The sequence below is a fragment of the Amblyomma mixtum genome, chromosome 4 (assembly GCF_055824585.1).
Source record: "Amblyomma mixtum isolate Tamu chromosome 4, ASM5582458v1, whole genome shotgun sequence".
Taxonomy (NCBI): Eukaryota; Metazoa; Arthropoda; class Arachnida; order Ixodida; family Ixodidae; genus Amblyomma; species Amblyomma mixtum.
This window is the reverse complement of record NC_143015.1, coordinates 74667511-74683498: the sequence shown is the minus strand read 5'-3', so window position 1 is coordinate 74683498 and position 15988 is coordinate 74667511. Positions and strand designations below refer to the sequence as shown.

At 44.6% G+C, this 15988-nt stretch overlaps 2 protein-coding genes across 2 annotated transcripts in view; one reads left to right on the top strand and one right to left on the bottom strand.

The window, feature by feature from the left end:
* LOC149347045 (uncharacterized) overlaps positions 1–15988 on the top strand; it is a 116240-nt gene that overhangs the window by 41912 nt on the left and 58340 nt on the right. The gene's annotated exons all lie outside the window — the stretch shown is intronic.
* LOC149347047 (uncharacterized) lies at positions 2634–8993 on the bottom strand. Its single transcript, XM_089585487.1, has 5 exons — positions 8868–8993; positions 7319–7476; positions 6887–6960; positions 4535–4618; positions 2634–2773 (listed from the first exon to the last, which is right to left on the bottom strand). Exons 1-5 carry the CDS (start codon positions 8991–8993, stop codon positions 2652–2654), a joined length of 564 nt encoding a protein of 187 aa, XP_089441613.1. The 3' UTR covers positions 2634–2651.

Below are 15988 nucleotides of genomic sequence, written 5' to 3'. Positions count from 1 at the left end.
ACGAATCATTTTCTAGCCAGCTGATTGAGTATGGCGCTGCTTGAGGCTTATGAGCAGTGGCTGTACGGTTCATAAATTTGCTTTCTATCGGGAAGGACCGTAGAGACCCACTCCTAATATTAATTCGCAGTGATACCCGCCTTATTTTACATTTAAAACCTGTGGTCTTCCGATGCTCCCCTAATTTCTCGGCAATACAACAAATCTTCGTCCAGTTTTCTCTATTTCATTTACCCACAGAACGAACACACCTCGAGGTATGTGAAACTGCCTACTTTCCCCATACTCTGATTAGTGTGAAATAGCACAGACAAGCTGTCTCGTTGGTGACTCGTATTCGAATGCATACGGGAATATGAATCACAAGTGCATATCGGCGCTTGGGCATCTCTCTTCTTTATGCGTTGCTGTTTGCTTACAATATTACAATATTCATTTCGATTTTTGACAAATCTCGTCTTGTCGTTGGGTGCCAATTGGCCGCATTTTAAAACACTGTGGAACTCCGATGCTGTTTTGTCTTTTAAGCGACTAGGTACGCCTTATCCGTCTTGCGACTAGATGTAAAAACCCTGTTCTGGGCTTATTCGATTACATTCTCCCCAGCAGTGCTAAGCGCATCTCTTCTCAATATTTTAAGTACTAAGTGCACGATTATTTCACGATTCTTTCAACAAACTTTGCAATAGTAACCAAGGCCCCTAATTGCCACGAATGGGCAGAGTACTTTATCCACATCTCGATCGGTATTCTCCGCTTCGCCTGTTTCAATTAATTCCCGTTTACCAGCCAGAATCTTTATCCGCAGCACGTGCTCTGCGCAAGCAATAGCCCGCTTTCTCACCTATGCGAATCATTAGTAATTACTATTACTGTGATCATCTTTAACTACACTCATTGGCTGTCTTACCCTACGAACGGTCAATGCATTCATTCCTCTTCATTAGCGTTTTCTACATGAAATTTGTGCACCAGGCGGCAGTAATGTGCTTTACAATGAGGATTCCTTAAAACATTGTAAAGACATTCCTTGGAAGTCACGTGGCAAATTCACCGACGCTACCACTTATGTCCGTAGAGACGCATGACGCTCAATAGAGACGTACTTAAGAAGGTTATGTTATTAGCTGATGCCCTGTACCAAAATCATATGCTTAATGTGAACACTTTCGGTAGACATGGTTGAAGATAGTTTGTCTAGCACTGTAGATTTACGTGTTGCTAACGAGCTCGTGAGATTCTGTACTTCAGTCTTAAGGATGCGCTGTAGTAGGCGTGAAATGCCATCACTGTCTTCTGTAGACTTTACTGCAATTTAGGAAACGAATCAGAATACATTCAAGAACCTTATTAATAGATCATTTCTGACAGGATGGAAAACCATACATTGTGCTGCCCAGGCATGTTTGTTTGTTTATTGCGGTTTAGCGTCCCAAAGCGACTCAGGCTGTGGTGGACGTCGTAGTGAAGGGCTGCGGAAATTTCGACCACCTGGGGTTCTCTAACCTGCACTGACATCGCACACTACACGGGCCTCTAGAATTTCGCCTCCAAAGAAATTCAACCGCCGCGGCCGGGATTGAACCCGCGTCTTCGGGGCAAGCAGTCGAGCGCCGTAACCATTGAGCCACCGCGGCGAGGCCCTGCCCAGGCATGTGAAGATACGATTCGTGTATATTGCGTCCAGTTCAGTGTACAGGCTAAATACAATAATAAAAAAAGCTGCTAAGGTTATTTCTCTTGTTTCATGTAACGAAAAAATTCTTGTCAGAAGAATTCTGGCCATCCTTCGTTCATGATGGCGTAGGACAGAAACATCTGGATTTCCAGTGATAACATAGCAGGGTTAATCGCAAGCAGTCCAATTTACGCGCGTGTCACTCAAGAGGCTGGCATTGACCTCGACATATGTGTGCTGCTAGGAGAGGTAAGAATAGCGGATGATGGTGAAATGTCCAGCACTCTAAAACAAAAGTTTTGAATATTGAAAAGTTGTAAGGGCCTATTATAGAAATATTGAAGGTAATAAGCCATTCTTCTCATGTACGACAAAATCGTTCTTTTAACGTGTTCCCGTCGATCGCATCGAACAGTTAAGAATGCCATCGAAAAAAATGGGGAACGCTTTTTGACGAAAGCAGAAACGTCGACAGGAAAAGAAATGTCCGACTGCGGCTCAGTGATTACCGGATACATTGATTGTTATAGTGAAATCTGTTATGTGAAAAAAATTGCGCTCATAAACGTTTTGTCGCAGAAAAATGCTGTTCTCCAGAATTTTTGGGCATGATATGTACCCTAGAGAAACGTAAGGCGTCAAAATAGCTCTAAGTTTAGCATCTTCCCTAAGTTTAGCATAACGCGGTCAACCTCATACTTATTGCAAGTGTACGTCTTCATACAGCTGACTTTCTTTATTAAGCATGGGTGGCTGAAGATATAACTTCAGATTTAACATCACATCCAACTTCACAAGAAAATTTTGTTGTCAGCTGAAAAGCTCTATGTGGTTGGTTTCAGCGAGAAGTTTCCAGCTGGTAAAAAAGAACGGCCGCAAATTAAATTTGTCCTTGTTATTCTATACGAGTATACTTCTCAAGTTGTAACGCATAAAGGGCACCAGGAAACTCTAATGCATTTGAAGTGTTTATTCAGCAGTTTTCGTAGACCTGGTACTTTGGCGACGCGCCGCACACCAGGTCGTATACAAACTCGCAGCATGAGATGTCTTCGTTTAGAGCCGCTTTTGGCTTCCAGAGGCTGCAGCCCTGGCCTGCGAAAGAAGCCATGTCGGTTATTGGGCGCTCTACCGATATTCAATGATGATTTCATAAATGCTCCGGCGAGTTGTGTGAGAAGTTGTGGCAAAGAGCGCAAAAACACAGGATACGTTCCATAGTAAGGAAAGAACAACTTTTATAGGAAAATTCACCTTTTCCTCACAAAACTGCGTGTCATGTGTCTTCCACACGCCCCTTGTTTCGCGGTGCTTTGCTGTAATTCATTACCAGCTATTCAACTTTTTAAATGCAGCTTAATTGAGAAGATCTAAGTTTTGTTACACCCCTTCGAAACTAGTTGACGGAATAGATTACTACGCACAATTTCACTAAGCTGTAGTTAAAGCACTGATGGAGATCTGCTTGCCTACATCGTGACATTTTATATTTATAAAACAGTCCTGGTATTTAATACTCACTCAGAAAGCACCTTAGCAGCGGCGGAGAAAATCGCTACTAGACCCGAGCGCTACTCTTTATTAGCCATCAGATAATTACTCACTTTTCAGCTGGCCTGAAATTCTCATGGCAAGTACACTTATATTACATTGGATCAGGACAAGAAGCCTTGAAATCAAATGGGCTCAAGTCGAGCATTTGTTTATGGATGGCAAGGAACATGGCACGACGATTTTGTAACGAAAGAATGGCATGTATGTGAATGAGCATGCGTCGTAGCAGGAATTTCAAATCTTTGTCGAACATCGACCATGAGAGAGTAGGGTCTCTTCCGCGAACAACTGTCCACAAAACGGTTTCATCCTAGAAGGCTAGCAATTTAACGAACATCTACTTGGCACCTCCTTGAAAACGCCAGTCTCGGTTTGCAAATTAAACAAGTAGCAGCCCGTCGGGTGTCTTCGCTTTACGCCTCGCTTAAACGCGAAGAATATCATCACACTGAACAGTCTGCTCACATATCACAATCCGACATCCCGGGACTCAAGGGACGTTGGGATTGTTTACCGAACCACTAGTTCCTGGAATGGCGACACTATTACCTGCTGCCAAATTTCTATTCACCGTTTTATGGGGCCAGAGCCTAAAAGGTCTTGTCACTCCGCTGTGTGTTAGTGCGGCTCCACATGCCGTATGTCTGTATAATCAAGTCGTACTTTCTATTATTCAGTTCAATGTATTTCATTTTTTTTCTGAAAAAGCGGCTTAAGGAAGGAAGATATTCATTCTGTTCACGTGTCTCAATTTTTCCAGAGAACCATAGGCAAGGACAAAACGTGGTCTCTCCACTGGTATTTGGTGGTTGTTTAACATAGTGTATCTCCCTAAAATTGGCAGTTCCCGCTTTCAACGCTTTCAACGCGGAGATGGATTCGGTTTGCAGTGTTGTCGAGTCTTTTGCACAAGCAGCATTTAGGTGTGCTTTCCTTTGAACTCACAAGGAAACTATTCCGTGGCTCCAAGACTAGGTAGCGGAGGGAACTCTCTACACACTTTAGAACGATTCCGAATTTCGTTTAAAAAAATCTGGAGTACAAGCTTGAATCTGTAAAGTTTTGTTGCGTTCGTTAGAAACACTTGTCGAGTGTGCCTCGGTGTGGTTGAACAAAGTATGTTATCGTCGCAGTTTGCCTCTTTTATGCTAAGGCCCCAATTTGTAGCAAGCCGTTGGCTATGTCGCGGGGAGGGCGGGGTAAAGTAGATTTCTGGGAGAACGAGCAGGAAAATTGACAATTTATGAAGTAAAGCTTTTGCTACATTCGTGCTAATACCAAACAGGAAAAAAATCTCATTACCATTATCAATGTAGCTATGACGGAGAACTTTGCACCTGCTGCAGTCTGTGTAGATGGCTGTCAGGTTGAAGATGATTCCGGGCACTGAAAGTGAATATAAAAAGACAATTTTCGAAAAAGCGATATCACACTTGCACAGTGGTGCAATGGTATAATTTTTATTCCTCTCTGTGAGTACAGATTCTTCTAACTGGAATACATTTCTAAACAATTCGCTGCTAGCGAAAAAACTCCCTGTCACAAAGTTTCTTTCGATTCTAGACAATGTTCTTGAAGTTAAGCACCTGCAAAGTTACTGAACTTCCCTTGAGGTGTCTTTGAAAGCTGCATGTAGACCGTTTTAATAAGATAGCGGTCGTGTACATGTAAAAAAAAATTCTACCTGTTTCGTCCATATACGCAGTAAAATGCGAGGTCTCTGGTTCCTACCCGAGCTACAACTTATCTATGTCTATATTCGCAAGGTTTTTCGTTTCAGCAGCGCTTAACATGCAAGAAGAATTTGAAGCTTTTGTTTACATATTTGTATCCAGCATCGACAGAAAAAAAAAGAAAGCACAGTGTTTCGGAGCAGTTCCTGAAGTTAGTGCCAACTGGCCACTGCTTTAACGCTGTGAAACAACCAGAATATGGATTAGTGAAACTCAAGAACCCATATTGGCTAGGAAAGAATCGCTGGCATTGACAGTCACGATCCACGTTAAACAGAGCTCTGAATGACGAGGAACTACAACAAAAATACAACACAAGCGCTGTAAACTCACTATTTTATCGCATACACCTACACTTTTGCCGCCAAAAACCAAACCAAAGAGAACAAAAATGCAGACAAAAAAAAACAGAAAGCAGCCCTGCCCCATCTATCTTCATGATTTAAATTCTACAAACGAACTCTCGAAGAACGCAATTGCAGGAATTTAGAGTGATAAGGAAGATATTCTTACGTATTCTGAAGTGCCCCTATCAATGTGATAGCCTTCGACCACCTCTCTCGCTCTCTGATGCTTATCTTTGAAAATGTCAAGCGTTTTAGCAACAAAATTTACAGCCCAGAGTTTCTTGTAGGCAATCATAGTTTCGGTATCACTGTTGGCCCTGCGCTTGCAAACAAGTCCCGCTCTGAATTACGCGGAAAATAATTACTCACTATCAGTAGGTCACAATCCCGTTTCCACGCCCACTCTACTTCGGGTACCACACTCGCCATATTTGGTCTTCCTTTCGATAGCACTGTGCACACAACGATCAGCTCTGAATCCTGCCAGAATACTGCTGAATGCATTTCTTTAACATATCGATTACGGACTACACCCTCTTATTTCCACAGAGAATTTTTATTTATTGGCGGAGCCGTTATACGAAACCCACTGCAGAATATCGTGTGGTCCTAAGAATTTGGTAGGTGCCCGGAGGTGGGCCGTTCGGTAAGTGCACCCCCGGGCGGCTTACGGGCTGAAAAAAAAATACAAAACTGAAGTGTACATATTTTCCTGCCTCTTCACCGGCTATAAGAAAGTTTCCGGCACAATGGCTTCCATAATACCTATTTGTACTTTGGTCACTGTTACCACCTGGCGTGCCGCGCATGAGAGTATGAAGCCAAGTACCCAGTTGTGCTTCTAAAAAAGTGCTTTACAGCGGATGACACCACCAAATATCTACTTAGCACGATTCTGAGTAGACATCTACTTTGACTGGGCCTGATACCACAACCTACTGTCATAGCATGACAGAATCCACGTTTTGTCGAGTGAAATAGACCACACAGAATTATGCGCACTGAAAGTGGGGAGTAAGACATGCCTCTGATCAAAAGATATTATGCTTGCCCACCTTAATTTGCAGCGTGGTGTTTTAAAAATATTTTCCCATTGTTAATTTACAAATTAAGTGCCAGTATGCTAGATTCCTAGCTTCAAGGAAGCAGGTTAGACAAGGCACGCCTGAGATTAATGAAGAGGAAGATATAGTTCGATGAAAAGGCTGTAATACAAAAGGAACAAAACTCGCGGATTCATTAGCCCCAGTTTTCAGACGAACCAATGGGTTTAAGTTGAGTTTTTTCACAAATAATATCGCCGAGTTGAATCACCTTCCTTCGGGCTTGTGTAAATCGAAGTGTTTCGTGAAGAGTTTCGAGGATTTTTTGTATGGCATCAAGTATTGTTGTTGCGATGACTGTTATATTTGATCTCCTGTATATGACTTTGCGGCTGCTTGTGGCTGGTGGTTTTCTACCTTTGTGCTTTAGTTCTCCGCCCCTCCTGCTTGAACCAAGTTTGTGGCACGCTTTGTGTACAAAAAAATAAATAAAATCGCTGCGGCGTCTCTTTTCGAAACAACGTAACTCACCGTCGACCGATTCGACTTCAATAATGTTCTTCACTTTATATCCCGGTGAAGACAGTAGCCTTGCTGTGACATTCCTGTGTAAAAGAAAAAAAAACGAGCGTTGATTTGCAAAAAACACAAGAAAGAAATGAAATTAAGGCTGCCGTAATTAAACTTTACCATCTTCTTTTATCGAAAGAGTGTTCGGTCGCTAGCCGACTGATTTGAAAAGTTCAGTCTCATGTTTACTGCCACTTCTACAGTGCCGCTTTCTTAAGAGCAATCAAAGTGCAGCTTTCACGACCTGTGGAAGCCGCAGACCCCAAGTGGGCGGCGAACCCCAGGTGAATGGTAGACAAGAATAAAGAAGAGACAACCAGTCACGTGGTAAAAGTACTTGTGCAAGTTTTTGTGAACATCTTCGAAGAAGCAAATTTAAGAGCGAGGACTTACGCCGTTTGATCACCACCGTACTCCACTGTGAACGGGGCGTAGGCACCAACAAAAGGCCCTGTCTCTGTAATGATGATGCATTTTGCATCCCCTCCGAAAAGCGGGTCTTCCTCGTAGTTCCTGTACATTATATAATACGAGTCTCGGAGGGGAAAGCACTGAAATTATAAAAAGAGAACGCCGCAAGATTGTTAAAAAAAATGAACAGTGACTTTGACAAGTTCGTTACCGTTTGTAGCTCAGATAATCTGATCACTGTTATTTTTTCTGCAGAATGAACACAGGAGGACGCGTGTGGAAAAGTTTGCGGAGAGAGAATTTAACAATTTTGGGCTCTAAAGAAGCAATCATAGGCTTTCTGGCAGTCGCAGCTTTCAGGCGCCTAAGAGTTGGGAGAGGTTAGTCGAGGAGTGCTTTACTTTCTTTCGATACTTCTTCCACATGGCTTTATACTCAAAATCAGAACATTGAAAATGAACTGCATCCAAATTTTATTCTTTATTTTACTCCGCGCCCTATCGTAGTAATATGAGGTTTTGTGGCATCGTCCTCACATATGCCATAGGCTTCTTTTAAGACATTGAAGTATCTGCACGGTTAAATATTTATTGGCAGACAGGACCGGCGATACACATTACCACTGCGACGAGTTCACCATTTACCCAATTATTTAAAAGGGCCGTGCAAAAATTTGCTCGGACGAACAACTAATTTAGGATGTATAGAAAGAGTGAAAAACTTCGAACATTGCTTTTTCTACATACGTGGATTCGCTATGCCATATGCTGCTTGAGAAAGCTTTCGTGCCTCTTTTAGTTAGTTTTGAGACATAGGCGAAGAAGCATATTATGAGCTGAATCAGCTTCAAAAAAATTTTTATTTATAGCACACGTCTTACCGTGAGAAGTGTAAAATTCCAGCACTGATATGATTTAAAACGGCACATTGTTTCCAACGAGAGCACATTTAATTCTTCTCTAAAATTTAATGGTAACATTCGCATTAATATGAGTGGTGGCGAGACCAGATAAATCGAGGGACAACGTGAAATTGATCGAAATCGAGAGACAATCATAAAATGGCCCTGAAAAGCGGCGTTCACTCGATACAGCCCTCGTTGCCTGCATTTCAGCGCTCCGAGCATACGGAATTCTCTTCCTGAATGTAGCGCTTTATCACATGGCTGCATAAATGATGCCTCATATACCCAACAATTCTGGACAAAAGCATTCCTGAGTGGGAAACTGTTGATGAACGCAATTTTTTCATATAACCTAAGATTTTACTATAACACTCAGCATGTCCGCAGATCACCCGATGACACTCTTGAATTATTTTTCTATTAAAGTTTTTCCCATCGTCAAAGGCGTTTCTCATCGCTTTTCTACGGCAGTTTTAACTTCTCCAAGCGATCGATGGAAACATTTTAAAAGATGATTTTGCTACATTACCTTCGATGTTTGTATATACAGCATCTTACAATTCCCCAATTTTCAAAATTTTTGCCTCAAAATGTTCGACATGGTTAGTTAGAAGCTAGGACACTTACGGCTCCCTCGTTCTGGTAAGGTCCCAGCGCCGGATTGTTTTCCGGAAAGCTCGTGCTCCCTCCTAGTGCGCAAGGCAGGAAAACCGAAACAAGCCCAGCGGCAAACATGACTGCGGTCAGCACCATCTTCTGTGACGCGGTGATCCTTCGTGTCGAAATATACAGCGTGTGCCGTTGACTTTATACCGTTCACTGTGACCGCTCCTGACCTCGGCTTCCTGGCCAATCCCCGGAAACACACCTACACGTGCCTACGCCGAGAGGAGCAGGTTTGTGTTATATTTGCGCAGACGTTCGTGCTGACGACAATGTGGAGGTAAAAAAAAAATGTTTTGCTCTCGATTGCCTCCAACATCTGTCTGAAGTACATGCGCGTACCTCCTGCGCATGCTTGGTACCCGTGTAGTGCAACCGTACATTTAGTAACAAGAAGTGGATTAGGTAGTTAAAGAGGTCAGCTTAGTGTTTGTATTTTCATGCATGATTCACGAAAACTGAAGTTTTTCATAATTTACCGGGCTTTGAACATGTGCTAGAAAAAGAAACAGGTCGCTATCATGAAATGATTTCGAACATACTGACGTCTAGTTTGGTTTTTATGCATTTCTTGGCATATGTACTCATGCCTGGCGCTTCAAGTTTATTGCCATTGCTGCTCTGTTCAGGCAGGAACTAAAAATGCCTATGCGATAGGAATTAAATAACGTGCACAAAGCACTAAAATTTTGATGTTTTTCTCGGACTACGTACGCTCTTAGAAGCATTACCTCCCAGCAGTCGAAAACATTACCTATGAATCAATAACTGTGTGGAATGTTAATAGCATTGCCCCTAAACCTTTTTCCAATCAGGCCGAGTCCGTGCGAAACAAAAATTGATCAGAGGCACACGTAAATAATTAAATTCTACCTACGCGTACATCCAGGGAGAATTTTGTTACGAACGGCGAAAAAGCAAACTGTTAATTGAACATATCAGGAGCGTCGAACTTGCTATTAAAGCACTGTCATGAGAAACAGAAGAGACAGCACAAGAAATGATTTCGAAGTAGCAAAACACATAGGGTGACTAAATAGATAAAAACAGTAGTAGCGATATTTATTGCCTCTCGTTTAAAAAGCAGTTGTATTGAAGACTTAATTAAAAAAACGCGTAATTTTTCCTTTCTGATGGAAGCAAGCAGATAACGGAGCTCCCCACAAAGCTTGTCAGTAAAGGTGGTGGGTAAGCTAACATGGTGTAGCATAGAAAAGGCTGATAGAGAGCACTTTCGCATCTTCAATTGAAAGTCCGCATGACTGAAGTCCCATGAATTGGCTCAGACATCAGAGTTGTGATAGAGCCTTTCTAAAGCAAATCAGTGCCGATAAAATTTTATAAACATTTCTGTTCCATAATAGTAGATGTCTTGATTCAGATGGCATTGCAATTGGCAGAGTAAAATTGGTCCTGCTAATTATACATCCAGTTTTCGAACACAGCTATATTGTCTCCTTCATGCAAAGCAGATTAGCTGCGGCAATGCTGCAATTAAATGTCAGTGCCCTCTTTGAGGGAGGCCATAGCAGTGAATGTCGAAATGAAGGCAAATATCCATTTGACCTGTCCTCTCCCAATGCTTGTAAACTAAACAAACGATAGAAAACCAGTGTTTCCTTTTAGTAAACATAACATAAAGACGAACAAATTGAATTCCTCAACGGTCATTTGGCACAGCTTTTAACCAATAAAACTACAGAGAATGTTTACTACATTCGAACCAGTGTGAAAGCAGGGATTAATGCCACCTAGAAGACAACGAAGACAACGGACGGTTTGGCTCGGGGTTAGCACCCAGCGAATTAGTGCTTGCACATTAAAATGAACAAATCTCGAATTCTGTAAAGCACAAGATTTTAACATTAACGTTTTTGTTTACTTTTGGAAGGCTTTCAATAGTATTGGCCTTGAAACATTATGAATAAAACTTGGTCTTTCTGCCTCCAGGAAAACATTTCTAGAGTTAAGAAAAACGGTACATAATCTCCGCCAGAGGTTTATCGTTGACACACATAGCTTTGAAACAATAGAAATTAAATAGCGGCGTCACACGGCAAGATCCTTCTGCTCCCGATGTTTATTCTTACATTAACATCACAAGCATTGGTAGGGCTGTAAATTGCATTATTTGGTAGCAAAGCAAGGCTGTAGTTGCGTTGTCTAACGCTAGCGAGCTAGTCGTGCGCACCAATCTCGTTGTAGATTAATTATATGAGTAGAGGCAGTAAGCTCAGTAACCATTAGAAGCCTTAAAAAAGAATATGTTGATCGAACAAAAAACAAAACCCCTAAAATGAACAGTGACCTCATTACAAGCGTTGCCTGCATGAAACCTACTAGTGTTATATTTTGGTGCACACCTAACATTAAATAAGCAAACTGAAGTAATTCCGAGATAACGTGTCTTAGTTTAATTGAGCATTATGCTAATTTTTTCATTCATTATTTTATTGCATATTAAGTATTGCCATTTCATCTGGGGCAGTGCAGCGAAAAATGTAACCATTCAGCTATTATTTGAGGTAAAACCTGCTCAGGAAATTCTTCTCCCATTCTGTTTGCTCACACAGAACCCCGTTATAACAGATTTTTCACCAACACTATAAGTTCCATTTACAAGGTTTTTATTTAAACGATATATTGGAATGAAAAACAGGGCAGCCAACTGAACAGATATATAGCGTTAGAAGAAAGAGTAAGGATTCGAATATAATGAAAAATGAAATGTGATCTATTTTGAAAGTCAGGACCCAAACTTAATGATCTTGATTACCACAGGAACCGAAGTTTCTTGTCCATACTCTCTCATTGGTAAACATTGAATTTGCCTCTTTTATCTTGGTTTGGAAAACCTTTATGCTGCTTCCTCTCTAATCTGTTGGAATTTACTAGTATAAAATAAATTAAAACGTTGTTTTTGTTTTGTCTGGTTCGGTCTGTGACGGCATTCCTGTACGTGGTAGATTGAATCGCAGATTAAGCTTGTAAGCGTTAGTTTTTATTCTGTATTAAAAGTTGCATTCTCAAAATCAAGTCCTTATAGGGCTGTCAATCTCGTATAGCCCTTATTAATATTGTAACGTGCTTTGTGTCGACGACGAAGCGGAGGAGATCGGAGATTAGAGGAAAACGAAGCTGGTCGGCCTGGCTGGTTCGAGCTCTCCGCCCCGTCATCAAACCTCTCGAAAAGACGTCCCAGATGTGCTCAGTGCCAACTCAATACATAACAGTTGTGGTGGACGTTGCGGGGCACCAACACGGGTCCCTCTGTTCCTCGACGCAGCCGCAGAGTTGTTGGATTACCACCCCTTCCATTGGATATGCCTCGGGACGGCGACGCCGAGCAAGCAGCACCCGCGACGGGCCACTCGCAGCATCACCGCGAACCGCGCACCTTTGCTGGAAGGTTCGATGAAGACGTCGACGAGTGGCTCACTAATTACGAGCGGGTAAGCCGGTACAACCGATGGGATGCTACAGTGAAGCTAGCCAACGTCGTATTCTTTTTGGAAGCGACAGCCCTGATTTGGTTTGACAACCATGAAGACTCCCTCACCACGTGGGACCGTTTTAAAGAAGAGATCAAGAAGTGTTTCGGTGATGGATCTGCCAAAAAGAAACGAGCTGAACAAACGCTGCTTCAACGGGCCCAATTACCTAGTGAGACTTGCACCATGTACATCGAAGACATCATAAAACTGTGCCGGGTAGTGAATTCACGGATGTCTGAAGAAGATAAGGTTGGGCACTTACTTAAAGGGATCGCAGAAGATGTTTACAACTTCCTTATTAGTAAACACAGCTTGAAGTCTACTGCCGACGTCATCAAGCACTGCAGAACGTTCGAGGCCCTAAAGCTTCGTCGTATTGTTCCGAAATTTGGACGCCTGGCCAATGTCACCTCCGTCGCCAGCGTTGACTTCGCTGCTCCAGTGCCGATGGCTGACATGATTCGACAAATTGTGCGCGAGGAACTCCTCCGGCATCAAGAACCTGTGCACCGTGATGACGCCCAGCAGGACGGTTGCGCATTGCAGGCAGAGCCCGCGACACCATCCACTTCTTGGGTTCCAGCTGGCAGTGCGCAGAACTTCGCCGACCGGAGACCCTGCGATTTACGGTCCGCCTCCCAGTCTGTGGGAAGACGGCGCGCCTACACTGGCGGTGACTTCGAGCGACAGCAGCCTCGACCCGAGTACAACCAACGTTTTGACCCCGCTTGGCAGGCGCCATACGTTGACCGCTGGCGCCCTGCACCAGTGTGTTACCGCTGTGGCATGACCGGACACATATCCCGGTATTGCCGCCGACGAGGCCCGATGCAACAAGACCGCCGCCCGTGGCCGAACCCTTCTCTTAACCCCGATGTTGAAGTTCAGCGCCCAACGCCACCATCCTCTTGGGGTAACTACCGTGCGGCACTGTTGCGAAACTCCTCGCCTGCCTCTGACCGCAGCCTGACTCCACCACCTTCACGTCAACGACGATCACCATCCCCTCGGCGCCGCTCTCCCCCTCCGGGAAACTAGACGGCGCGGCCGATGGAGGTGAGGCCGCCGGCGATGCGATGACATCAATACCTCTTCCCGTGTTTATGCTAAAGAACAAACTTGAAGTGCTTATCGACGGAATTCGAACTATGGCATTAGTAGACACCGGTGCGACTGTATCTGTAATGAGTTTGACCTTTAAGAATAGTTTGAGACGAAAAGTAATGTTCGGATGGGATCGGGCTGTGGGTGTTTCGGGGTGTTGGTGGTGAAAGATTAGTTCCACTTGGTGTCTGCTCCGCGAATGTTATTATCGGTGGACAAATGTTCAGAACTGAATTTACTGTGCTGTCACGTTCTACGCATGACGTCATACTTGGGATTGACTTTTTGCAGCAGTGTGGTGCAACATTAGATTGTCGTACGGGAGGGATTTCATTGAACGCTACTCTGATGTCGGCTCTAGTTGAAAGCTCCTCTCATGATTTCGGAGCGTTCTCTGTGTCGCAGGACACAGTTGTTCCGGCGACGTCCGCCGTATTCGTGCCGGTTGTTTCATCTAAAATTTTGTGCGACGCCTTTGACGCCGTGGTGGAACCCACTGCACTTACGTGCGCTAAGAAGAGTGTCCTCGTGCCTCGTTGCATAGTCCCCGTAACGGGTGGCCACACCGCGCTGTGGACAGTGAACTATTCGGAAGAGCCCGCCGTATTACCTCGTGGCATGAAACTTGCGCATTTCGAGGATGGTTTGTCTGTTTCAATCGCGGCGCTAAGTAATCACGCTTTTGAAGAGCTGGAACACCCCTGTGAAGAGTCCAAAGTTCAGGCTATGGTTAATAAATCCCTTTCCACAACCGAGCGCCGGATTTTGGTGGAACTGCTTTCGAAGTATGCCGCTGTGTTTGATTTCTCTAGAGAAAATCCAGCACCCATTCCACGTTCTCGCATTCATCATGTGATCGACACCGTCTCCGCACCTCCAATACGACAGAGGCCTTACCGCGTATCGCCGACCGAACGTGAGCTCATTGACCAACAAGTTCAGGACATGTTAAACCGAGGAGTTATCCAGGAATCTTCAAGCCCTTGGGCGGCTCCAGTTATCCTCGTGAAGAAGAAAGATAATACGTGGCGATTCTGTGTGGACTATCGTCGCCTGAATGTCATCACCAAAAAAGACGTGTATCCGCTCCCACGCATAGACGATGCCATCGACTGTCTTCACTCCGCCTCATACTTCTCCTCGGTTGATTTGAGATCAGGTTACTGGCAAATACCAATGAACCCGAACGACAAAGAAAAAACGGCGTTTGTCACACCTGACGGACTGTATGAATTCAACGTTATCCCTTTTGGACTTTGCAATGCACCTGCCACATTTGAGAGATTTATGTACACTATTTTGCGTGGTCTGAAGTGGCAGATTTGTTTGTGTTATTTGGACGATGTTGTGATCTTTGGGAAGACATTTAACGAACATAACAGCCGCCTCGCTATCGTCCTCGACTGCATTGAAAAAGCGGGCCTGGTCCTCAACTCTAAGAAGTGTCACTTTGGCGAACGCCAAATAATTGTCCTCGGTCACTTGGTTGTGTCCGGCCGGATCCCCAGAAAGTTGAGGCTGTCACCAACTTCACAGCGCCGAAATCATTCAAGGAACTTCGCAGTTTTTTAGGGCTATGCTCGTATTTTCGCCGTTTTGTTCCGCGATTTGCCGACGTCGCCTCCCCTCTCACCTGCCTTCTGCAAAAAGACGTGCCATTCCAGTGGACCCCTGACTGTGAGTCTGCATTCTGCCATCTGAAATTTCTCCTAACTTCGGGCCCTATCCTGCGCCATTTCTGCCTGTCTGCTCCCACCGAAGTTCACACCGACGCTAGTGGGGTCGGAGTTGGCGTTGTGCTCATCCAGCGCCACAGCGGACAACAGCATGTGATAGCTTATGCCAGCCGGTCGCTGAGCAAGTCGGAACGGAACTAGACAGTTACCGAACAAGAGTGTCTCGCGGTAGTTTTTGCTGTGCAGCGCTTTCGTTCCTACCTGTACGGCAATGCTTTTACCATCGTCACCGATCATCATTCGCTCTGTTGGCTCGTAAACCTCCGTGACCCATGCGGCCGACTTGCCCGCAGGGTTTTACGGCTACAAGAGTTCAACTTCACTGTCGTGTACAAAAGTGGCCGTCAACACGCCGACGCTGACTGTCTCTCGCGCTGGGGGGGAAATCTGACTGTGCAGCCTGCTCGTGGCCCCCCCCCCCCGCCACCGAATACGGGCCGGTGTAGTTTCGGCTACTAGGCTTTGTTTCGGTGCAATGCCAGCAGTGGGGATGGGATGGCCGGGACCCATCCTCTGGGGATGCAAACCCCCAATGGGAGTGGCAGCGACTCCCAGACGACTGTGAGGGCCAGTCGTGCACGTGAGGTCCGATGCCTGAGCGGAGGCAGGCCTGGGTTTATACTCAGGTTGGACCCACGAAATCCGGCCCGGAAGGCATGTCAAAACGCCAAAAGGTTTTCGAATACATGCTACCTTCCTTCCTCTGCGCGCGGGGGCGTGCAAGTCTGGCTACCGACGCGTCGGTTTCTGG

Coding starts and splice junctions, on each gene's coding strand:
- LOC149347047 (XM_089585487.1), bottom strand. CDS start 8,993: ATGGTGCTGACCGCAGTCATGTTTGCCGCTGGGCTTGTTTCGGTTTTC. Junction 6,961..7,318: donor TACGGTGGTGATCAAACGGC/GTAAGTCCTCGC, acceptor TCTTTTACACAG/GAATGTCACAGCAAGGCTAC. Junction 4,619..6,886: donor TGAAGTCGAATCGGTCGACG/GTGAGTTACGTT, acceptor ATTCACTTTCAG/TGCCCGGAATCATCTTCAAC.